This window comes from Aphanomyces invadans (assembly GCF_000520115.1).
Source record: "Aphanomyces invadans strain NJM9701 unplaced genomic scaffold supercont1.3, whole genome shotgun sequence".
Classification (NCBI taxonomy): Eukaryota; Oomycota; class Saprolegniomycetes; order Saprolegniales; family Verrucalvaceae; genus Aphanomyces; species Aphanomyces invadans.
This window is the reverse complement of record NW_008580148.1, coordinates 1,726,288-1,749,260: the sequence shown is the minus strand read 5'-3', so window position 1 is coordinate 1,749,260 and position 22,973 is coordinate 1,726,288. Positions and strand designations below refer to the sequence as shown.

Below are 22,973 nucleotides of genomic sequence, written 5' to 3'. Positions count from 1 at the left end.
CCTGTACCGATAGCAGACGGTTCGAAATTTAATTATTCCAATAAAGACACTTTTTACTGCCTGGAATACAACCCGACAAATCTTTTCACCCTCCACGACGTGAGTTTCCACGGGACGAACAGCCCTTCTCAGCAAAAATCATCGAAGCCTCTTGAATGGCATTGCTTAGGCGACGACGTGTGCATTGTGGGGCCGAGTGTGGGTGCGGCAAGAGGTCGTTGCTCGGGGGCTTGATGCAATTCTGTTGGATATTTCAATACTAACGTTAGTACGTTTATTCTCGACATATTCGGCGTGAGGGACTATTTCGTATTACTAGTAGTAAAGTGTGTGCCCATCCGTTCGAAACAATTGTTGGAAAACGTTGGAAACGTTTGAAAGGTTGGTGTCACCGAAAAATCTGTTGAGACTGGCTAGGCGAGAGGCATCTTTGCAGAGATGACCCCGAGGCACGGCAGCAGAACCCCTAGCCGAAGCGACTCGCAGTCTGCTGTACCTTTCCAGCAGGCTGGCGATGAAGCAGTGCGCGTAAAGAACAAATTGGATCACCCTCCTGCTGCGCCTTCTGTGTCGTTTGGCCTACTCAAGATGCTCGACCACGCTGTGTGGCACTATGGCATACTCTTGGTACATGTTGCAGATTACCTCGTCAACTCGACCGCGATCGCGTTCCTCTCGGCCGACTACACTTACGTGGAATGGAGCTCGAAACTTCGCTTGGCGTCGATAGGTTGCACTGGCGTTTACGCTTTGGACGTCTTGCTTCGAATGGTTGGCCTACGCACGCATGTGTGCAAGTCTAGTGCAAATATGGGCGACATCTTTGCCTTGTTGTGTGTCGGCGGGGCTCTGGCCGCACGGTAGGCATCTTCCTGTGCTCCATGGTGGCCACAGCCCGTTCCTGATCGGTAGGGTCATGTTTGCTGACAACGTCGACAACAAGGTCGTCGTGATCGTCAAATACTTGGACGAGGACCAGCCCCTGAAGGAAAATGAAAGCCATGTATTTCCAAAGTACCGCTCGAATCAAGTCGAAGTGTACTACGCGGCTGCGTACTGCGTCACGTTGGCCGTGCGGATAATGCTCAAACCCGCCGTCCGATTGTACTCGAAGAAGCTCGAGACGACGTCGGAAACTCTGCTGATTTCCATGGGGTCGCTTCGGTCCGCCCTTCGTCGCATCCCAAACATCACCTCAGTACGTCCACTCGTCGATATTGTCTGCTTGTCCGACACGAGGGGTCTTTCCCAGGCATCGGTGGCCGTCATGGAGCACGATATGGCCATCATATGCGGCCGCACGGACGGCGACATGACCAACAACGAACTCATGCAATTCCTTGAAAAAGCTGTGGCCCATCGTCCGGCGGGCATGACGGCGAGCACGTTCCTAGGCCACCTGCGGGACTTGGACGCGCAGTCGTCGCTGCGTGTGTACGGCGCGGTCGACGTGGTCAAGTCAACTTTGCGGCACTGGTCCAACCAGCACGTGGCGTTGGCGTGCACGATTGTGATCGTTCTGGTGCATGCCGCGATCACGCCGATGCTGGCCTACTTTATGGGACTCCTTGGCGATCAAGCGTTTCCGAACCGCGTCAACAAGATATTCAAGTCTGGCTTTCGTACGTGGACGACGTCTTGCTCGCGCAATGTTTTCTTGACAAGTCGACTAGATAATGTATCGAACCAGTGGGTGAACGGGACGTGGGTCGAAACCCAAGTGATGGCCAAGAATAAGTTTTTCCTTGCCAACGGAACGGAAGACACTTTTACGTACTTTGATCCGGCGACGAGCTTGTCCGTTGGCGTGTGGGGCATCCTGCTCATTTGCGTCCCGTTTGCAATCGTGGACTTTCTCATGGGGTATTTTCAATCGAAAATGATTGCCAAGGCGACGTTGCAAATCCAAGGCAAGCTCCTCCAGACAATTTTGGCGCAGCCGACGCTCTTCTTCTCGCAGCGTACGGAAGGCGACTTGAACAATTTGTTCCAGTCGGACGTTGCGCGCGTGAATGCGCTGTGGCAGGCGGTGTTTTGGGTACGCGGTGGCCGTTGGTTTGCTTGTTTGACGCCGAAAAAATACGTGTGTAGAACCTAATGCACCCGATCGTGTCGGTCGTCGCGGGCTTTGCCTTCCTCATCTATTTTGAGCCGTCCGTGGGGATGGCGTCGCTCGGGTTTGCCGCAGTCCTCATTTCGTCGGGTCCCCAAGTCCATGCGGCGCGAAGGTCGAAAGAATTTGGGTCCAATAATGCTTTAGTTGCAGCGGAGTTTCAAAATGCCATCGCGTGTCAAAACGTACGTCTCCCGCGCCATCGTTGTAGTCGACCGATTTATCCAAGACGTCATGACAGGTTGTGCGGGCGTACGACATCCAGCCGTCGCTCCGGACCAAATTTGCCACGTCGACCACCATGCTAGCCAAATCGCAGTTCCTCAAGGACTTTTGGTCTGGCATCGTGCAAATTTACGTGGACAGCGCCATGTACGTATTTGTGGCGATCATGACGGCCGGCATGGCGACCAAGGTAATGCAAGCTGATGCCAAATACGGGATGAGCCAAGCACAACGGTCTCTTAGGTGTACCAGGGGGACATGACATCAGGGGATTTCTTCTCGGCCGTGACGCTCCTGGGCCGAGTGTCGACCCCCGTCACAGTCCTCGGCGGGTTCATGCGCGTCGCGATTGGGAATGCCAGCAGCCTCCAGCGCCTTGACGAGATCGTTTACGACGTAAGGGATGGTGTGGGTCGTTTCGACCGTATCTCACCGATCTTTTTCATTTTCACGTGTAGAAGAGTGAAACGATCGAATGCATCCAAAAGTTGCCGCTTATGCCACGCATGGAGCAGGCGCTGCGTGTGGACCAGCTAAACTTTCGATACGACTCGACGACGGACGTCTGGAACTTGAAGGACATTACAACTACGTTTCCCATGGTAATAGTTCCGAGCAGTCAAGCGATTTTCGTTGGAATTTGCCCACCTGGATTTGATGTAGGGTCATTACGTGTGCATTGTGGGGCCGAGTGGGTGCGGCAAGAGTACGTTGCTCGGGTGCTTGATGCAGTTCTACGAACCGTCGGACGGCGTCATTGCCGTGGACAACCACAATTTACAAGGGTATTCCAAGTCGAGCTACATGAGCCAGATCGCCGTGGTGTTTCAGGACGGCGGGATTTTGAACGGCAGCATCTTGGACAATATTCGGTACGGTCGCACGTCGAACAGCGAACCTGAGACCCGACTAGATTTGGCAATTCGAACGCGACGGACGAAGAGTGCAAGAAGGCCGCCGAGCTGGCGGAATGCGGCGCGTTCATCCACGCGCTCAAGGACGGCTACGACACAATTGTCGGCCAGCACGCGACAGTCAACTTGAGTGGCGGTCAGACGCAGCGCATCTGCTTGGCACGAGCGTTGGTGCGAAAACCCACGATTTTGTTGTTGGACGAAGCCACGTCCGCTTTGGACGCGGAGACGGAGGCGTCGATCATCGACACGTTGGAGTCGTTGGCCAAGAAGATGAACATGACAGTCATTTCGGTACAACACGAGGATGTTTGCTTTGACTGATGCAGCACTTGGCAGGTGACACATCGATTGTCGACGACGCGGACAGCGGATTCGATTTTGGTCATGCAGAACGGTCGCATCATCGATCGCGGGACATACCACGAGCTTCTGGGGCGACCGAATGGCGCATTTGCCGAGCTCTTCAACAAATCAAGCTCCGACGCGGCGGTCCGTGCTTCCCGAAACAGCAACGCGTCGTTTAATCGTGGCAGTCTTATCTTCGACATGGACGATTCGGCAACCAACAGCCAGCGTGCCCTGGAACAGTTTGCGGACGAGTTGCGCCTCCGTGCGGTATGTTGCTAGTAATTTGTCCGAGCGAGGTAGTTACAGGCTGAGGATCGTGTTGGCGGGAGTAGGACAGTCGCGAAGCAGTGGGAATTAAGTCGCGGAAGAATTCGACCATTTTGTCCGACACAAACGACAAGCACCCCCGCGACAACTACGTTGTGTTGTAGGCCAGCAAAATTTATGTGTCAAGCTGCCTATTGTCTTGTCACCAGTTCGACATGGTCTATCAGCATACAGCTATCGCCGACGAATTGTTCGACTGCTTCCACAGAGCCAACTGCGCCTTGCGGTACTGCGCGACTGCGTCGCTCTTGTACGTGTACCGGTCGTTGTGGCACGAGTCTTTGCAGCCAGAGCACACACCCTGGTGACACGGGACTCCATTGCGGGCGCACTCGCAGTCATCTGTGGCGCAGTTCTTCTCCTGACTTGCAATCGATTTGGCTGTCTGGAGGAGGTCTGACTTTGACATTGCAGACGTGTCGACGTCTCGGTCGTGAAGCCACGCAACGAGTTTCTTGACGTGCATCTTGGACACTTTTTTCACAAGATCACCGCACGAACACCCGCACATCTCGTCCCGCGATGACCGGATGACGGCGAATTCCGTCGCTTGCTCCAAACACAGACTGGCAAACACATGCGCGTCGCAATCTTCAGATGCTACAGCCAGGTTAGTCTTTCGGCCACGATACGCGCGTACACACGTACACGAACGACGCTGGCGGCGAGAATGCTCGTGCTTAGGCGGACTGGCGACGGTATCTTCGTGACAATGGCTGTCTTCCGCTTCCATGAGCAATTCTTTTCGCTCTCGTTCGCTTAACCGATGCAGGCGTTCGCCTGGCAAAACAGCGGGTCGTTCTTTCTTGTGATGATGATTGTGATGATTGTGGTGCGACGTGGGTGGTGCATGGTTGTGCAGCTTCTTTTCGGCATTTTCTTTCAGCAACTCAATCGTTTCCACGGGGCCAAGCGTGATGTCATGGATGACTTTTCCCAGACCTAAAGCCCACGTGCCTTCGTCGGGAACGGCTCCACCACCGCCGGGACATCGCGCGAATTCCCGAGCACTCACCGTCCCCCACGACACGCCCTTCTTGACGATCATGGATTTCGATTTCGCTTTTACAATTGAGCTCCGTCCTTTGGACATGATGCCTCCCGGCAAACTCTGGCTGCGCTGTTGTTTGGATGGGTGGTTCGCCGCGCCGGCTTTTCCAGCTTTTTTCTTGTCTTTCTTTGACACCGTGTCATGCGCAGTCCAATCATCCTTGCTGACACTTGAACTCTTCGATTGCACCATTGCAGTTGGCATCACAGTAAGATGGATAGCTGCCTTGGTGGGGTGTTCGTCCGGGGACGACGACGCCGACGACTCCTGGGAAGCGACATGTACCTGTTTCGACTTCTTTTTCTTCTTCTTCGACTTCTTGGATGGCTCCTGCGTTGCGTTGTCGACTGCGTCGTCGATAGCAGCATTAACCTGCACCGGTTCGGCTTTGACTACTGCAGGAGATACACGTAAAGACGGCGTGAAGGGTGTGTCCTGTGTGACAGAGCCAACGTGCGTCGACGAATCAGAAGGCGACGGCGACACTGCGGGGGGTATGCACTCAGGTCGATGCGTAGGCCACGCCTGGATCTGGCAGTCACGGTTGCAAAAGTACACGGCCTTGCATTGGCCACATCTACAGCGGGCATCCTCGGCGCAGCAATGGTGGCATGATGGCATGGTCGCCGAATATTCCGTTGTTTGGAAATGGATTTGTGGAAAAGTTGATTGTTGCTGGTGCAACCCCAAACACAGAGGACTGTTCGATTCTATCTCCATTAAAATTGACTTGACATTCGTATCCATTCGCCTAAATTTTAATATCTCTTATGAATTTATGATTGACCAATCAAACGCGCGGATGGTTAGGACGGGGTTTGGACAATTACGAACAAACGTAATGTTTTAAACTCGGAATGTACTAGTACATCGTACAGAGTACAGTTCGTACAATTTGAGTCATGTCGAACAACCACGCAGAGTGCGACCTCGAGGACAGCACCCGTACACGGTGAAATGAACAAAGCGATGCGACGGAAGGAATTTCTTTGGCTTTGTGGAGACCGCTCGTGGTACTCCCGACATAGCGCTTGAACATTCACGCTGGAGAGCCAAAGTCGATTGTGCCGTCTCGCATCGTGTCCCTTGGTTTTATCCCAAGGACAACATGAGTTGTGTGGAATGCTTGTGCAATTTAGATAAGAGGCGTCGGGAAATCGAACCTCAATTGAGACCTTTCGAAAACGTCACACAAATAGCTAGGAGAAGCGGACCCATACCACCCAATTAAACCGATGCAAACACATTACAATCTATCCTCGTAAGTGGAGCGAGTGAGGGACTCCGACTGTCCCTCAACTTACTGCTCTGTGCTGGCACCTGCTGCCGTGTTGTTGGCGTGTCCGCTTCCCTTCACAACGTTCGTCACGCTGTACATACATAAATACGTCAGATTGGTCAAAATATGAGATCAAGAGCGTTTTGATTTGCTATTCGCTGAATGTTTTCCACCAATCCAGGCATTAGATACGACTCGGGACAGACACTTGATGGAGACGGCAGACATGCTGCCGATGGATGCGCTGGTGATAGTTGGCTGCAGCTGGCTCGCGTTCTTCCTCTTCGCCTATGCATTCTTCTCCATGTGGCTATTCCAAGACTACGAAGTCAGGGACACAGGCGTGTTTTCCCGCTTTCTCTTCTGCGTTACGTTCATGCTGTCGTTCAGCATCTTTGAAGTTCTCATCTTCGAGCTCGCGGACATCCTCACGCCGGAGATGCGGCAGCTTGTATGGCAAATCGACCTTGTGGGCCTCGCATTTCTTATCGCGTACATGATCCCTGTTGTGCTGTTCTACACCATGTCCAGAGAGAAGCGCCTTCGTCGCTACCACGCTATTGCGGTCACATGTGTGTTGGAAGTGAGCTTCCTTTACGCATTTTGGAAGTCAGGCGAGTATGTACCATCCCTGCCATACGAAAGAACCACCACCAGGGATTCTCCACAGGATACCTCGTTCCTGTTTGGCCTGTTCACGCTTGAGGGATTCATCAGTCGAGTTGGCTTTCTCGGGGTAAACTTCATGGCGGTTTTGTCTGGCTTTGGGGCTGTCAACATGCCGTACGAATCCATGACGATGTTCTGGCGCAGCGTGGCCGAGGACGACATCCTCGGCCTTGAACGACGAGTGCGACAAAACTTGGACATGATCGTGGTCAAGAAGAAGCGAATTGTGTACGAAGTGCACTCGGCGAGGGTAGCAGGAAAAGCATCAGGAAGGTCGTTAAACCCGCTGGGACGATTGTGGGGCGCCATCTTTCCGAAAGAAGACAAAGGTAGACCAGTTTCCTCGTCGGTCTTTCTTGTCACCGTTCTATTCTAGAGTCGTATGTGCAAACCCTACAAAGCGAAGTGAAAGTTTTGGAAAATCTGGGAAAAGAATTGTTTCTCGAACTGCATGCAATGCGTGAGTTGCAGGTAAGATCGCTTACCTTGTCGCTGGAATCTCTCTGTGACAACTCTATTCCCCTTGGATGCAGCAACGGGCCGTCGAGAAGCGCACGTTGAAGGGACGCATCTTCAATTGGATTGGCATGGCCTTTTGCGGATTTTGCGTGTACAAGATGATCATGAGCACGATCAACGTCGTGTTTCGGCGCGATCGAGACACGGACCCGATTACGAGTGCAGTGGTCAAGATTTTATACCTGTGGCCATCGCTCACGTCCTGGGTACGTCACTGGTCTAATTAGACTGTCCGACTTGACGCATCGTGGTGTAGATTAACGTGCGATTCCTTGCCAACTTGTCATCCTTGGTTTTTGTTGGTATTCTCGTCTTTACGCAGACGCGCGGGTTCTTGATTCTAGTCCTCAAGGTTCTTTCCACAGCGACGACGTTGTTCATTTTTGACGAATGGTATGTGGTAGTTTTTTCGGTTCTTTTCGAGCAGTGTGTCGTCCAACTCGGTTGTGTTGTCGCTGGCAAACCTGATGGGGATGTATTTTGTCTCGTCCTTTGTCATGATGCGGATGAACCTGCAGGCGGAAAACAAGTACGTGTCTGGCCACGTTTGATCAGAGGTAACTCTCCATTGTTTGTGTTGGTAGACGGCACATCGATGCGGTGCTGGGACGCATCGACTACTACGGGTTTGCGTCTTGGTTTGACGTGATCTTTGTCGTGAGTGCCACGTGCAGCATCGGGCTTCTTGGGCTCCTCAACTACTCGAAGGTGTCCCGGACCGCTCAGGACAGTTTCAGTGTGTTCGACAAATATCCTTGAGAGGAAACCCCTGGACATTAATTTAATCGTCGTCATATCGCATGGACCCGTGCCCCTCCCACGTTGTCATTCGAATCGACTCGACAGGGGCGGATAGCAACGATGACCGCGTCGACCGGAACGCACCGAAGTCACCTTCCTCTGTAACGACCCGCATAGATTTCGTTCTGGATTTGGGCTGTAGGTTGGCATTCAACAATTGTGGCGCGCCGTCTCGTGGAGGACTTTCCGATTGAAATTGATATGCCGGTTGCGCACGGCGTTTCACTGCTGTCGACGCCTTTTGAAAGGCGGGAAATGAACGACTGGCAGGACCATTTTCTACTGTATGAATATCACTCCACAGGACTTTAGAGGACCAATACCATGCAGTGAAGCAGTTCCAGTCGATTTGCGGTTTTTCTTCGATCCTTTTTTCCTCTTTCCGTTGGCTGGCTTGGTTTTAGTGACACCGCGTGCCTCAGCACTTATACGTCTCCGCGATTCTGCGATCCGACTTTGCAAACGGTCCGAGTATGATTTTCCTCCCCTATTTGGATGACATCATTTGGTAAGGACAACCAATTGCCAGATAACAGTGAAGTACCTGTTTGCACCAAACATACTCAAGTAGTCGATGCTGTCGCGTTTTATGCGAAGTGTCGCCACGGGGGTGAAACAAGTAAACTCACGCAACTCCGGGGCGTCTCGAGGGGAAGAAGGATTCGCCCGCTACATGACCATAGATCAGTAAATTCCATCCATCGTGATGTTTTGAAACAAATACCTCGGTATCGGAGATTTCTTCGATGGAATCATCGTCGTACTCCGTATACCTTGTTCCATCGCTGGCCGTCGTCAGGTCAACAACGTCTTGGTTGTTGGTGTTTGAAACTTGAAACTCCATGTCGACGTCGTCGACGTCAAAGTGGTTGTATTCCCTGCGATTTTCCATTATGCCGATCCGAAATGGTGTTGATTTGACACACAACTTACTGCACCATTTCAGTTTGCGAAGGCATCGTGGAGCCTAGATAAAGCCACATACATCTTCACATGATAAATATTTTCAGCTTGTGCATACCTTTGGGAGTATCACACAACTCGCATCGCGTAGGGTTTGAAACGTTTTCATACGTGCACAACTTGCATATCCAGCCAGGTCCTTCGACATCGCGGTCATCGTCATATGACGCGTCCGACGAATCGTCATTCGATACGTTGACGACACTTCGCTTGGGGTAACTCGGTGTAGTTTTGTTGGTCGTGTGGGTCTGTTTTAGCTGTTCCATCGACGATCCCTTTGTTTGTCCGCAACATTCACATTCCATGGTAGAACAGCCCTCATTGACATACGTGCACCACTTGCACGTCCATTCGGTAGAAGAAGTTGACAAAACCGACAACCGATTCGCTCTCAATTGCTTCCTCGGTTTCACTTCTTCGTCGTCTGAGCTGTCGTCTAAACCTGCCTGACGCAACGCAATGTCACTGTTGCTGGACGCTTGAGACGTAACCAATTCGGAAGAGTGGTGATTTGTCGGGCACCTTAGCACGAAGGTCGATGGGCTCGTCGCTCCAAAATGATTTACGATATGCGATGTCTTTGAATAAATGGAGGAGATAGAGTCGCGTCGTCGGGCGACATCGTCAACAGCATCTTTGGCTTGGACTTCTTGTCGGTAGTCACTTGGTTGCGAGACCGCGATGGTGGGAGTGGCTCTGCTTTGATTCGAAATGAAGCCAGACAACAAGTCGAACGACGGGGCCCCTTGAGAGCCGTTTGGTAGGCTGGTTACTGGGGTCATGGTTTCAGGAATTGATTTTTCTGCGATAGCCAAAGGAGCGGAGGGCATTGAAAAGCTGAGCAACTGAAAGGACGGGGCTTCCACTTCCTTGTCGACGTTGATTTGACTGAGCACCGACACCTCTTGCTTGAACGGCTGCGGTGGAGGGGCATCGAACATTGCTGAAGTTCGACGCACGTTGCTCAATTCTGCAACTTGGGAAATCTGGGGAGGATTACCATCTGCAACAACTGAAAGCAGTGAAATGGCCGATCCAGCTTCATTCAGAGTTGAAGCAGTTTGCCTCCTTTGATTGGAAGTGAGCCATTTCGAGTTGATGATGTCGATGGCTGTCTGGGTAATCTCATTATCACCGTTGACAGGGGCTTTCGAAGTCAGACCGCCGTCTGCGCCACAAGCTTTCCTTCTCAGTCGACGACGGAGTAGATTTGTCGAGTCTTGGGAAATGTGGTAAAAGAAGCTACCGCGTGGCTTTGCCGAGGTGACTTCTTCAACGTTTGACATGTGATGAATTGCCAATGCACTGGCTTTGGCAGATGCTAGTGGAACTGGTGGCAAGGTACTGGCTGACACATCCACGACATCCGCACAAACGATATCCGATTCGGTAGCAATGCGATACGATGACTCAAACAAGTCAGAGGTAGGTTGTACTTGACATGAGGTGACGCTTCCTTTAGTTGATGGACTTGTTTTGGTTATTCCACTTGACGCTTCCGAACCGTTGATGGCTTTGAACGAGTCTACTGATGCCGCCAATGAATGGCGCTTCAAGAGTGGAACGGATACATCCAGAGAGTGTCGATTTCGTAATGATCTTGGATATTTAACCTCAAGTTGTTTGGAGGATTCCTCGTGGATGATGGTAGCTTTTGCACGCATCGTCTCAAGTGAAGTTGACTCATCGGCTATGACCTCATTCTCTTTGTTGTCCAGAGGCGCGTGAAGAATCGCAGGCTTTCGCACAACATCCATCATTGCCGAGATGGAGACCGACTCTTCAGTCATTGACCTAGGAACTGCGATCCTTTCATCAGTGCCATCGTGCATATCTGTCGACACGGCTTCCATAGTCGACTGAGAAAGTTGTGTCACTCGGTGGATTTTCTTTGACTTCAATGGCATGTTGTCCAGGTCGTCGTCGTCGTTGGAACAATGGTCTATTTCGTTTTCATTGATTTGAGATACCAGTCGTAGTCGAATGCGTTTCTTGGTTTGCGTGGAAGGGACAGCTTGGGACAATGCATCTGGAGACACTGCCCTCTCAGATAGACATGCAGCGCAAGTCTTCCGCTTGTACGTGTTGAGCAACGTGCACATTTGACACTCCCATTCCTTTGTTCTTTCACACCGACGTCCTCGGGCCTCGCTATCTCCTCCCTGGGACTGTGAGAAGTTCATGCACTTCGCAACTCGACGGCGCTCCCGCCTTGTCCTCTTGGCGCGATTTCGGTCAATGCATTATCCGGATACGGTTTGGATCGACATCTGACCAATCACAATCGACGTTGGGTGGTTTCATTGGGAAAGGTCACTTCGACAACAATCGATTCTACGCGCGGCAGGCACCATCATGGCGAGCGCAAACTTGACCCTAGACGAAGCGAAGGCTTACCTGAAGGAAGAACGAGGCGGAGTCAACTTGTACGACCACTTGTCCGAAGTACTCCTCAAGTTGCTAATCGACCGCCCGATCGACGCCACTACCATGTTCGAGCATTTGTCGTGCACAGTACGCCAGGAACGGTACTACCGCACGGAGTCGCCAAACAACAGCGAAGCGGCCGCGGATACAGAAGCTGTAAGAAGAGATTACTTTCGGTTGCACCGCCAAACTCACTGCATGTAGAAATCCGCCCAAGAGGCGTGGACCAAAGCCGCCATCGGACTTCTCAAGGCACGTACCCACGCTATGTTTTGTCGCTCTCATTATCGAATAGATTCAAACGGAAGATGGAGAAATTGCCCAAGACACACCCACCGGCGTGTCGGACCTGTTGGACGAAGCAAACATGTTTGAGTGGGCGGGTATTGGGTTTTCGAAAGCTGAAACATTCCGACTGTCGCTGGCGCTCCAAAAGTTGGCAAGTGTACATGGCACAACGAAATTGCGTTTCTGGGGCAAAATTCTTGGCACCACTGCGGATTTTTACGTTGCTGAAGGCGAACTTCCAGAGCCGTACGAGCCCGAAGATGCAGCTGCTGAAGAAGGGGCGAACGGAGTAAACAAGAACACATACTGGATCATGAAAGACGACGGTGCATAGCAAAGTGTCCGTTGAATTGTGCGCTTACTTTCGACTTCGTAGGGTCGTATCAATGGACCAAGTTGCCCCATGCCCGTCGAAATCAAATCATTGCGGCGCGGGCACTTCGCCGTTTTGTCCACGGGGACTTAGACGGAAAAGTGGGTGCTGCCTCGCAGATGACTCAATTAGTCTCATGTGCAATGCTATCGACGTAGGTGCACGGCCATCCTCCGTTTCCAGGCACGGAGAAGAATTTCATCCGCGCGCAAATTGCTCGAATCAATGCGGGCACAGTTCTGTGCCCCGCTGGCTTTTTCACAGTGTCAGAAGAAGGGGAGCTGGAAGTGCCGGAAGAGGCCCCCGAGCCAAAAACTGCCGCAGAGCTAGGTGATCTAAGCAATTGGGTTCACTATACGAAAGAACTCAACGAGAAATACGGCCGGTCGACACCCATGCCTCCGAACACCAACGACGACGGCGAAGAAGTCCCGTGGGAAGGCGAGGAATTTGCCGAACCCCTACGGGCCATTTCGGAAGACAAGCCGGGGTCGTGGCGAGTCGACCGACTGCCGTCTACTACGTCGGCTGCGGTGGGCGAATTGGCGATTGCGAGATCGCTGACGTGGCCCGGGGCCGTCAGCATTGGCGTAGGCAAGAAGTTCCTGAACGTGTACGTGGGGTATGGGCTCAAGGCAAAGTTTGGCGTGGACTACCAGATTCAGTTGCCACGAAAGCTCGCCATTGACTTTGGCATTGCCCCCGAAGGCGACACCAACATCCTCAAGTTTACAAATTTGGTCGAACAGGCAGATGTGCTTGTGGACCCGACGCCGCCTGAAGAAGGAACCGAAGAGTAGGGTTCATATGGTTGGATGCGCGTAATACACTTCATGTTCCATCATCACACGTAAAATGGGACGACCGCAGCACAGTCGAGTGTACAACTTGTATGGTTGAAACTATCAACATAGCGCTCGCTGCCTGCTGCAGATTGTAGCCCTATTGGCGACGATTGCAGCGTCAAGATGGTGTGGACAAACAATCGCAGTCTTGTCGCACTTGCGCATTGTAAAACCGAGTCATTCCTCTATCATGGTTGTTTCAGATTGCCCGAACGCGCTGGTGCCATCACTTGACTGTGACCTTGCCAGGCACAAGAACGACGCCTCCAGTCGACACAAATGCTATCGTACCATCAAAACACGTGCTCCATGGTTCGACAACAGCACAGTCATCGAGAACAACGGGCACGCCCCCCAGGTGAGGGCTCGTCCAGATTTATGTGGACGGCGCACCTGGCTATCGTTCGATTCTCCCCGTAGAAACTCTCCAACACTCTGTAAACGCATGGCGTGCAGTTTGATGCATTTGATTGGGCAAATTCTATGCCATGAAAATCGCCACTCACGGGGAATTATCCCACTTGTCCGCTTCGCACCCAAACGGAAGTTAGCATTCGTTACCGTACACTCGACGACGGTGCTTTCGCAGGAACTGTTCGTTGCAGCATGCACCATCTTGTTCGGTGGTAGCTCGCAACCTCCTTCAATGTACCGTCGTCAACCAACCACCACCGACACCTTATAGCGTCCCAATACGTGGTCGCGTGGTGGGAATTGAAGATATGTGCGTACTTTACCGTATCGTTCAAATTATTGCAAGGTGCTTGATTTCGCACCGAGAGATTTTGATCATTTTATCGCATTAGGATTTGGCCGCCACTGCTTTACACACCAAGTTAAATCAGAATCAATATGAAACCTACATTCTGTGATCAGATCTGACAAAATTTGGCTCGATGGGGTGGTGATTTCTTCGCTCACCACACTTACTGCCGCAACTGAGATGTTTTGAACGATACCGAACCGTACATGCTCCCGGATTGCCCCCGAGACCACCGATTGGTTGTGAAAACGGGATTACTGGGAAAATTCCTCGTCGTACCAACCACATGGTATTGTCGTCTATATGACCAGAGCGAGGTTCTGCCATCACGCAACGCAGTAATTGCTGGAACTGACTTCGGCATTGATTGCTCCTGGCGGCATGACGATTCCGCCGCCGCCGCGACAGAGCGCGATTGCTGAAGCGTTGTCGAGTCTCTCTCCTTTGAAACGAGACGAAATTGCAGCGTACATCAATTACATCGACGACGCCGTCGACAACGCGCTCTGTTTGATTAACGGCCTGGGCAACATCCGCTGGCAACCCGTCAAGCAGAAGGCGGATGTCGTGATCTCTCGCGCTGCCGACGACGTCAACAGTTTGTCCAACCAATCCGCTGTCCGGACCGTGTGCACCGTGAATGCTTCGTTCGACGAAATGATGGACCATCTCATCACGGAAACGACGGAGGTGTTCCGAGAACGCGAGGCCGCACTCTATGGTGCCGAATTTCTCGATGGCGCCGTGCTGCATGTCCTGCACCCTCGGGACTTTTCTTCCGAATACACATCGCAGCGCTTCGTGTGCATCAAGTGGCACTGTCTCAAGGCCGTCGCGGCACCGACCAAGCCTCGCGACTACGTTTACATCGAGGTACGTCATGCCAGTCCTTCTAACTCGCTGTTTATAACGTTGGTGTGTCTCGCAGCTTGTGGATTCGTTTGTGGACGATCAGAATGTCCGTGTCGGTCTCCGGCTGTCCAAGTCAATCGATTTGTACGGCTTTCCATCGCTGGAGGAATCGCATCGCTTCGTGCGAGCCAAAACATTTACCCTACACACGTTCCACAGTCTCGACTCGAACAGTAACCCGACGTCCCGCGCGAGTGTCCTGTCGAACGGGTCGTCGTCGTCGTCACCTTTGTCGAGTTTCCAGGTGGAGCTGCGATCGATGATCCTGGGTGACCACGCCGGCAAACTTCCCGCCTGGGTCGTCAACAAAATGTCCGACCTGGCGGCGTTGCGGGGACAGTGTATCCGGGACTACTTTGAGCAGATGCGGCTGAGTACGCTACAGTGGGTCCCGCCGCACCACTTCGTTCCGGCCAGGTACGACCATCCCTTGCACAGGTCGAGTCTCTGACATCTTGGTGGCAGCAAGCGGTCGTTTTGCGTGATTTGCACTCGGGGGTTTTCCCTCGTTCGGAAAAAGTACAATTGCCAGGCGTGCGGCGAAGTCGTGTGCAATCAGTGCAGCCTCGTCCAGTTGATCGGGCCAAAGCGAACGAAAACGCGGGTGTGCGTGTGGTGCAACATCCAGGCGAGGTCCACTGCTCTCCAATGCTCTGGCAGCACGGCTGCCTTCTTTTCCAACCAGTCCATAGCGAGTCGACCGTCGAGCGCGGGAAGTTTCCTCAGTCCACACAACAACAACTCGATGTCGTCTCGGCCGTCGAATTCCCTCCTTCCCACGAATCTTCGCGGATCCTCGTCGTCGTCGATGGCGTCGACAGCCCGCGCGAGCGACAAGTTGAGCTCGGACGGGCCATCGTACAACCATTCGCAGAGCCATCCAGATTGGCAGAACCACCACTACGTGGCTGTCAACCCAAACCTCCCCACGACAACATACCGGCGCAGTCAGTCGGAAATGTATGACCCAATGCACCGGCACGGGTCGTTTGGGCCGTCGACGACACCGACGTCGACGTCGCATGTTCAACGAGATTCCAATGGGAGAATCAGCGACAACATGCGCTTCACGACCAGCACGACCCGGACATCCGTGGCGTCCAATGCGTCGACACGGCCGTCCACAAACGCGAACCAGGACAGCACCCTCGCCTCCGACATGGAGCGTACGTGCACAGGATGGTTACCGAATAAGCACCTGACTGAATACGCTAATGTAGAAGCTGTGCCACCACGTGAAGGCCTCGACTTGGGAGTGAGCCACATCAAGCAAACTGCAATTAGCATCCCCACCCCCCCGTCAAGCCTCTGTCTGCTCGACATGAACGTCTCGATTGTTCAGCCTCAGACCAATCAAGATCTTGGTCGGCTGAGTGAAGCGTTGAGCGACGTCACGGTGCGCAATTCAGACATGTCGGAGCGCATGAGCGAACTGGATGTGGATGCGTACGATGACGACTTTCACCACCGCCACGATGTTGTTGCGGAGGAATGCGATATGAACTGGTCAAGTTTTGTGGATGCGTTGGCCCACCCAGTGCACGCCGTGGCACCAATTCCAGACGACAACGAGGTCGATGACGACGGTCGTGGCGACGACGACGTTGATTTGGACTGTCGACCGTCGCACTTGGCTGCTGAGGACTACCTGGAAGCGACGCGAATGACGTTGGCGGAGATTGATCGAGGCATGACCTCTGTAAAGGAATCGGTCCACCTGACGGCAGCAAAGCTTGAGGAGCAAGAGCAGGGCGTCATGACGCGGATGTCGATCGCGGCGACGGACTTTCAACCGCCGCCAAGTCAGCCATTGTACCCCCGTGCCGTGTCGTCAGTGATGGACACCCCTCCAGACGTCGAAAACCTGTTTGTCGTGCTCAAGTTAAATGCAGACATTGACCGGCTGCAGCACAAAATGGAGACAGTACAAGAAGGCACGATCCAACTGAATCAAGTGAACGAAGCGATGAACGAGAAGATCCACACGCTGGAAAAGGTTGAAAGTGAAAAGGCCATTGCCGTCGCGACCACTTCTCCAGACGAAACCAGCAGTGCCGTCGTGGTGCCGCCGACGTTGATGGACGCCATGGACCGCATCAACGAAAACTTTAAGCAGTTGCAGCACCAGATGGAGCGGGTGCAGGAAACGTCCACTAAAGTGCTGGACGTTAAGTTGGCCGACAGCCCCGTGCTTCCGCCGCCGCCGTCGTTGGTCAAGGAATCGTCGGTCGAGTCGACGTCCCTCCACGATGGCGTGCCTCCATACCCAGAGTCTTCCCGAGGTGGGTTTGTGAGCTTCTTGGAAGATAGCAGCTTCACCCCTGCCGCCCCTACCGACGCAGACGACAACCATCCAGAAGGATGGACCTCCGTGCACTCGAAAGTGTCTGGCAAAATGTACTACTACAACCCGTCGTGTGGCAAAACGTCGTGGACGATGCCGGAAGAAGACGACATGGCGGCCACAAACAATTACGTTGTCCTTTAACGTCCTAGTGTGAATCAAAAGTAACAATTCCGTCCTTCGAATCCATGGCTGGAGAGGTGGTGTGTTCCTGGCTGCAGCTCGAGACCAGTGTGGAACGGTCGTGCAGACGGGAGCATCCGGCTTGAGGTCGTTGAGGAAGCCCATCGTGGTGTTGTTCCAGGGCCATCCCGTTTCGATAGTTTTCTGTCAAGACTAGACAGCCCGCTACGTTTACGTAGTTGAGTTGGACCTCCACTTCCGCAAGGTACAACCTGGGTGCAGCGACGCGTAGCCAAACGTGGCCGTACGGGGCACGCTCCGTTCGCTATGGTGCCTGGCGACACCGACTCACGAACTGAGTGATCGCGAGCCAAATTACCATAGCAGGTCCCTCTTCCGCATTGCCGTCCATCAAATGCAGATGGGGGCGGTCAGACGAAGCGAGAGCACAGGGAGCGGGCGACCGACGAGACCACTACCGTGACCCAAATCCACCGATCATCGTGGTTCGATGGGCGAGGCAGGGTGATCTTGAGTGGCAAGGGTGCATGGGTTACAACACGTTCAAGTCAATCGTGCGGATTCTACGAGTGTTTGATGGCAGTCCCGGACCTACATGCAAGTCCTTTGCTGCACAAACACTAGCAAAGCTAGCGTCCAGTCAGCCCAGTCGCGCCAAGATATGACCGAGCCAATGTCGTCGCGACGGGCGACATCAAAGGTCACTCTTGTCACGACAATTGGCAGCACTCGAAAACATACGCTGGCCAACACCGTGTTCCTTGATGCCGACATTACGTACAGATGCCGTGTTACATGCAGGTTGACGGCACGGGATGAGATTGGCGTAGTGTAGAAGCCTGGCGCGACTGACTCGATTCCATTCTGCATCGTCGCCGATGGCGCCGCCCCCATCGTCGTCCTCCGCGTCTTTGTCGCCATTGACCGAGGCCAGATCCCCTTCGGTCAAACCGCCGTTGTCGAGGGCAGGCGCGGTGCGGTGGCTACACCCCAACAGCCACCAACGCGTCACGATCCGCGTGAACGACATACGCACGATCCACAAGTGCACGGTTCACGTGCACGCCTACCGCTTCGACGACTCGATCATGGTCCATCCTGAGTATGCCATCTCGACGGAATTGGTGTTTACTTGTCGGCAATTCCCTCACATGGCGTTCTTGTCGACATGGACAACATGGAGGACGTTCGACGAGTTCCGAGTCCTCGACTACCAACTCCGCCAAATCCCCGTCCACAAGACGGCAACTGCCGATGCCAACGAAAATGCTGACGACGAGGCGATGCCGCCCCCGCCGCCGCTGTTCTCGTGGTGGCGAAAGACCACCTCGACAAATCCTGGCGTGAAAGAAATCGTCGAACAACATCCTATGCTTGCCATCGCACCTCTGCGTCTGCATCGACGAAAGCGATGGCTTTTTCAACACAAAACCAAAGCATTCATGGCCCAGCGCCTTGGCGAATTGGAAGCGTATTTGCAAGCGGTATGCGGTTCATCCCTGCGCCTGCTCCACTTTTTGGACATTCACGCGCCGCCGTACATACGATACTTTTGCAACTTTGATGCTGGGTTTGGCGGTAAGCTCCAAGTGACGGTGTGGAATCCGTCGTTAGGGGTCGTCGAGAAAGACAAACTCGACTTGCTCCAGAGCTATCTCCTGGACGATGCCGCTCGAGGCATAGCCTTGTGCTCCGCGTACGGATGCAAATGTCACTTTCAGTCGATCGGAGACAGTCATCGCGGAATGCAGACGTACTTGGCAGCAAAGCATCTCCAAGTAGTGCCATGGAACTTGACCGACCTCCCAGACGCCCTCGACATTCGCACCGCGTACATGTGCCTCGTCCAAGAGCTGTACACGGCAGAAGACATGCAACTCGAACTAACTTCCCTCGAGCATCTTGGTACCCACGACACTCGACGAAAACGGATGGCGCCGACGAGTCCAGCGACGGCCGCTGCAGACAAACTGCGCAGATACATGGCGAATTACGGGATTTTGCACGCAGAAGCCATCGCGTCCTGCGTCGGAATGAACGTCATTGACGTGAAGAAGGCATTTCACGTTGCCAAGAAGCCGAGTGAGGTTCGTGTCGGAGCGCTGGCGCTTCAAACGCTTGCCACGATGCTGAATGTGACAATCACCCTCGTCACGAACGACCATCGACACACTGTTCGAACAGTAGCGCCGTGGAAGTCTCTACCGTCGCTGGTGGATGGCCCCCCACGACACCTCATGTGGAACTACCTTCTTCCGACGACCCAGTACATCCACGGCCACTACCGCATCTTGCAATCCCAAGCGTCGTTGCCTTCCCAAGTCCCAAGCAAGATGTCGCATCAAGATTGGATCGTAGTCGACGAATTGTTTGTCCGGTCCATGGTTCGCGTGATCGACGCCAATGTGATTACTGTGGTGGATTCGGACGACGTCGCCGCCGACGTCCTCCAACAAGCGATTTTGGATGCTGTCTGGCTGGCTTGCGAGCACAACCCCAAACGATTTCAAAGCTTTCTGTGGACCTCGAAACAGTACGGCACGTCCCGCATGCCAGGTGCCACGTTCTTTGCGTTTTTGGTAAAGTTGTTTCGACCCGTCGGCGCAGCTTACATCACTGACTTCCTCGTGCACGTCTTGCCTCTCCCCAAGAAGCGTCATGCCCTCATTCGCGCCCGTTGGGCGCGATTCCACACGGAGCTCATGGTAAAGCGTGCTTCATTGCGCCACCTCGCAGCGCGTTATTCCTTGTCATCTTCTTTCGACTCGTCGTGCGTCGGCTCGTCCAATGCCTCCACCGCCTCCTCAACTCCAACAATTGTATAGTGACGTGTGCATCAAAGATATTTATTATCACATGAGTCAAATGTCCTGTGTAATGTCTACTTATCCGGATACTGACAAAATTTATAATTCCCAAGAGCACCACACAGAGGCCGCTGACATGGCGTCCAAGATTCGGCGGCTAGTTCTGGCTGTTGCTGCAATCCTTGCAGTCGTAGCACATGCTGCCCGCGTTGCTATCTTTCTGGAAGAGCACGAGACTGCCACATCGAACAGCTTTGGCGTGTACTTTGGTCACCTGCACGAACGAGGACATGAAGTTTCATTATTCCATCAGTCGTCTCCCAGCTTCGCCCTGTTCTCGTATGGCGTGCTACAATACGATCATGTCGTGATCTTGGCCCCATCGCTCACGACATTAGGAGCAACTGTGCTGGACAAAAAGTCGCTTTTGTCGTTTGTCGAGCAGGGCGGGAATGTGATCGTTGCGGGAAGCTTGCGATTGTCGACCATGTTGCGCGAGTTCGCGGCGGCTTTGGGAGTCGCGTACGACAAGAAAGGAACAGTTGTGATGGATCACGTGCATCACGTTGGAGACAAGAGTGACGTTTACCACTCCCATTTGACAACCCAACGATGGATCCAGTCACCGCTCGTGGTAGGCCATCCCTCAAAGCCAATTTTCTTCAACGGCATTGGCATGGCGCTGGATGCGACCAATGTTCTTGGCGTCAAGGTCCTGTCAGCGGAACCAACGGCGTACTCGGCGTCTCCTACGAAGCATCCTCTCGAACCTACCTCTGCAACGTTCGGGACAAATGTCGCTCTCGTCACAGCCATTCAAGCCAGGAACAATGCACGCGTGATCTTCACGGGCTCCGTGGATTTATTCAAGGACACGTACTGTTCGACCTCGTCGAGCTATGGTAACGGCGCCTTCGTTGAGGCAGTGACGAAGTGGGCATTCGGCGAGCGGGGTGTCCTGCGCGTTTCCAATGTCCATCATTCCAAGGAAGACGGGTCCTTGCCAGATACGATGCTAGGTCCGATCGACCGTCCCGATCAGCCCATTACTCTCTACCCGGACGCCGAAGTGGCTCGAAATTCTCTGGTTGGTGTTGTTTTCTCCATCTCCTGTGAAGTCTGACCGTGTCTGGCATAGGTTTACCGCATCAAGGACAACGTGACGTATTCATTTGACGTGCATGAGCGACAAGAAGATGGCACATGGACTCCGTTTGCCGCCGACGACATGCAGCTTGAATTCGTCATGCTGGATCCGTACGTGCGCAAGACGTTGGCCCACAACGGTGACGGCCATTTCTCAGCAACATTCACGGCCCCCGACGTGTACGGCATCTTCCAGTTCCGAGTCATGTACCGTCGGGTGGGGTACTCGGTGCTCCACTGGACGACCCAGGTCAGCGTTCGGCCATTCAAGCACGACGAGTATGAACGATTCCTCCCGGCGGCCTACCCTTACTACGCCTCGGCCTTCTCGATGATGGCAGGCGTGTGGCTATTTACCATTCTCTTCTTGCTTGGCCACGACTAGGTGCTATTCCTGAAATAGTGAAAATATTGTGCTAACTGGAATTATCAAAATATTTTATGTGGACCCGCTTCGGATTGGATGATTTTCCACCCGCGATAAGAGCACAATCGAGATGGACGACGACGACGCCTTGCCACGGACTGCACCCCCGCAGCAGCATCCAGCACCACGATACCCACAGCAATGCTCAACACTACAGCAAGATGCAGTACGCTCGCGGCGGATAGACCCTGACTTCTTGAACCCACAGCGAACGATTCACTTCGTTCATCAAGCGAACACAGTTCTGGAGACCAGAACACATGCGAGCACGGCGCAAAAACTATCAACCGTTCGCTTGGAACACGAAATTCACCGTGTTGCCAACCATGCTCCAAGTTTGGACGCTGTAGAGCTCGAGTCGGTCGACAGGCAAGCCATCGTGCGGCGACATGGGCAACCACACTCGTCAAACCGTTATGACGCATCACAGCTCGTCGGTGTCGACGCCCCAACTCCAATAAAGCCTCGCCAGGTGAAAAAGCAAGTCACTGAAGCGTGGAAAGCGGCACACGCTGTCGCACCATCCATCGACTTGATTCCCAACGTCGAGTATGGACTCGAAACGTGTATCTCGACTCCACCACTTGCTCTGGATGACGCGTTCTTCGATTCGGAACCGCCAACGCAAACCATCTCAAGGAATTCGCCACGTTACTTGAAGGAGTCGGTCGTCTACTTCAGTTTTCGTTAAGCTTTTCTGTCCCGTGCACTCGTCTCTGCTCCAACGTCCAGATCGCTTCGGTCGATTGATTCATTTACAAGAGTCGCTGCATGGTAGAACTACCGAATATTGTCGAAGTGCTGGCCCAACATAAAGTTTTGTCGCAATCTGGCCACGAACGGTTGAGTTGTGTGACAAAGCGCCGTCTGGCCATCAAGGTCCATGTCGTGGGCAATCGCTGACGCATCGTATTCACATTCGAATCATAATTATTGTACCAAACTCTAATGTTTGGTGTGAGTTGGCTAATTGTCTTTCCACCACCCCATGAGGCGAGTTCTGAGACTATGAACCGAACTTGAGGGTCGCATGGAAGGTTCGAGAGGACACACGTACCCGATGGACGCTTGGGACGTTGCCATGGATGTATCTGATGGCGATGAGCCTAACGGAGTAAGGACAGGTTCAGGAGCTTCTTCCATCGAGTCTTCACTACTGCTGTAGGACAGGCTACGAACAGCATAATCTGGAAGTGGCTTTTTCGGCTCCAAGCAAGGTGAAGGTCCAACTAATGATTGCGGAACCACCGCTGGCGAAATCATCGAGAACAAAATACCAACATCA

At 53.2% G+C, this 22,973-nt stretch overlaps 8 protein-coding genes across 12 annotated transcripts; 6 read left to right on the top strand and 2 right to left on the bottom strand.

Annotated features, from left to right (window-relative positions):
* The first annotated feature begins 387 nt into the window (after positions 1 to 387).
* On the top strand, positions 388 to 5,633 carry H310_02208. Of its 2 annotated transcripts, XM_008865641.1 has the most exons (12): positions 388 to 860; positions 913 to 1,198; positions 1,253 to 1,622; positions 1,674 to 2,038; positions 2,092 to 2,298; positions 2,355 to 2,528; positions 2,582 to 2,734; positions 2,797 to 2,940; positions 3,002 to 3,210; positions 3,252 to 3,546; positions 3,592 to 3,870; positions 3,936 to 5,633. In XM_008865641.1, exons 1-12 carry the CDS (start codon positions 439 to 441, stop codon positions 4,032 to 4,034), a joined length of 3,003 nt encoding a protein of 1,000 aa, XP_008863863.1. In that variant the 5' UTR covers positions 388 to 438; the 3' UTR covers positions 4,035 to 5,633. The 2 variants fall into 2 exon arrangements, with proteins under 2 accessions (XP_008863863.1, XP_008863864.1); XM_008865642.1 differs by lacking the exons at positions 388 to 860; positions 913 to 1,198 and having other exon boundaries at positions 1,223 to 1,622.
* On the bottom strand, positions 3,991 to 5,634 carry H310_02207 (hypothetical protein). The gene is made up of 2 exons (XM_008865640.1): positions 4,579 to 5,634; positions 3,991 to 4,530 (listed from the first exon to the last, which is right to left on the bottom strand). The coding sequence occupies exons 1-2, from the start codon at positions 5,600 to 5,602 to the stop codon at positions 4,094 to 4,096; spliced, it is 1,461 nt and encodes a 486-aa protein (XP_008863862.1). The 5' UTR covers positions 5,603 to 5,634; the 3' UTR covers positions 3,991 to 4,093.
* An 837-nt stretch (positions 5,635 to 6,471) lies between these two features.
* On the top strand, positions 6,472 to 8,249 carry H310_02206 (hypothetical protein; the record flags this gene model as incomplete). 3 transcript variants are annotated; one of them, XM_008865637.1, is made up of 6 exons in its annotated part: positions 6,472 to 7,258; positions 7,306 to 7,400; positions 7,463 to 7,654; positions 7,705 to 7,800; positions 7,853 to 7,977; positions 8,033 to 8,249. In XM_008865637.1, 6 exons carry the CDS (start codon positions 6,472 to 6,474, stop codon positions 8,205 to 8,207), a joined length of 1,470 nt encoding a protein of 489 aa, XP_008863859.1. In that variant the 3' UTR covers positions 8,208 to 8,249. The 3 variants fall into 3 exon arrangements, with proteins under 3 accessions (XP_008863859.1, XP_008863860.1, XP_008863861.1); XM_008865638.1 differs by having other exon boundaries at positions 7,705 to 7,977; XM_008865639.1 differs by having other exon boundaries at positions 7,463 to 7,977.
* H310_02205 lies at positions 6,631 to 11,440 on the bottom strand. Of its 2 annotated transcripts, none has more exons than XM_008865635.1 (7): positions 9,271 to 11,440; positions 9,183 to 9,216; positions 8,974 to 9,127; positions 8,794 to 8,918; positions 8,573 to 8,736; positions 7,415 to 8,531; positions 6,631 to 7,322 (listed from the first exon to the last, which is right to left on the bottom strand). In XM_008865635.1, the coding sequence occupies exons 1-6, from the start codon at positions 11,393 to 11,395 to the stop codon at positions 8,230 to 8,232; spliced, it is 2,904 nt and encodes a 967-aa protein (XP_008863857.1). In that variant the 5' UTR covers positions 11,396 to 11,440; the 3' UTR covers positions 6,631 to 7,322; positions 7,415 to 8,229. The 2 variants fall into 2 exon arrangements, with proteins under 2 accessions (XP_008863857.1, XP_008863858.1); XM_008865636.1 differs by having other exon boundaries at positions 7,415 to 8,528.
* Positions 11,441 to 11,528: 88 nt separating this feature from the next.
* H310_02204 (hypothetical protein) lies at positions 11,529 to 13,567 on the top strand. The gene is made up of 5 exons (XM_008865634.1): positions 11,529 to 11,795; positions 11,844 to 11,891; positions 11,935 to 12,253; positions 12,304 to 12,401; positions 12,459 to 13,567. The coding sequence occupies exons 1-5, from the start codon at positions 11,568 to 11,570 to the stop codon at positions 13,098 to 13,100; spliced, it is 1,335 nt and encodes a 444-aa protein (XP_008863856.1). The 5' UTR covers positions 11,529 to 11,567; the 3' UTR covers positions 13,101 to 13,567.
* Positions 13,568 to 14,215: 648 nt separating this feature from the next.
* On the top strand, positions 14,216 to 17,349 carry H310_02203 (hypothetical protein). The gene is made up of 4 exons (XM_008865633.1): positions 14,216 to 14,781; positions 14,837 to 15,237; positions 15,286 to 15,986; positions 16,041 to 17,349. The coding sequence occupies exons 1-4, from the start codon at positions 14,290 to 14,292 to the stop codon at positions 17,306 to 17,308; spliced, it is 2,862 nt and encodes a 953-aa protein (XP_008863855.1). The 5' UTR covers positions 14,216 to 14,289; the 3' UTR covers positions 17,309 to 17,349.
* An 837-nt stretch (positions 17,350 to 18,186) lies between these two features.
* On the top strand, positions 18,187 to 20,169 carry H310_02202 (hypothetical protein; the record flags this gene model as incomplete). The annotated part of the gene is made up of 1 exon (XM_008865632.1): positions 18,187 to 20,169. The coding sequence occupies one exon, from the start codon at positions 18,187 to 18,189 to the stop codon at positions 20,131 to 20,133; it is 1,947 nt and encodes a 648-aa protein (XP_008863854.1). The 3' UTR covers positions 20,134 to 20,169.
* A 60-nt stretch (positions 20,170 to 20,229) lies between these two features.
* Positions 20,230 to 21,710, top strand: H310_02201 (hypothetical protein). The gene is made up of 2 exons (XM_008865631.1): positions 20,230 to 21,202; positions 21,254 to 21,710. The coding sequence occupies exons 1-2, from the start codon at positions 20,252 to 20,254 to the stop codon at positions 21,644 to 21,646; spliced, it is 1,344 nt and encodes a 447-aa protein (XP_008863853.1). The 5' UTR covers positions 20,230 to 20,251; the 3' UTR covers positions 21,647 to 21,710.
* The last annotated feature ends 1,263 nt before the right edge of the window (positions 21,711 to 22,973 follow it).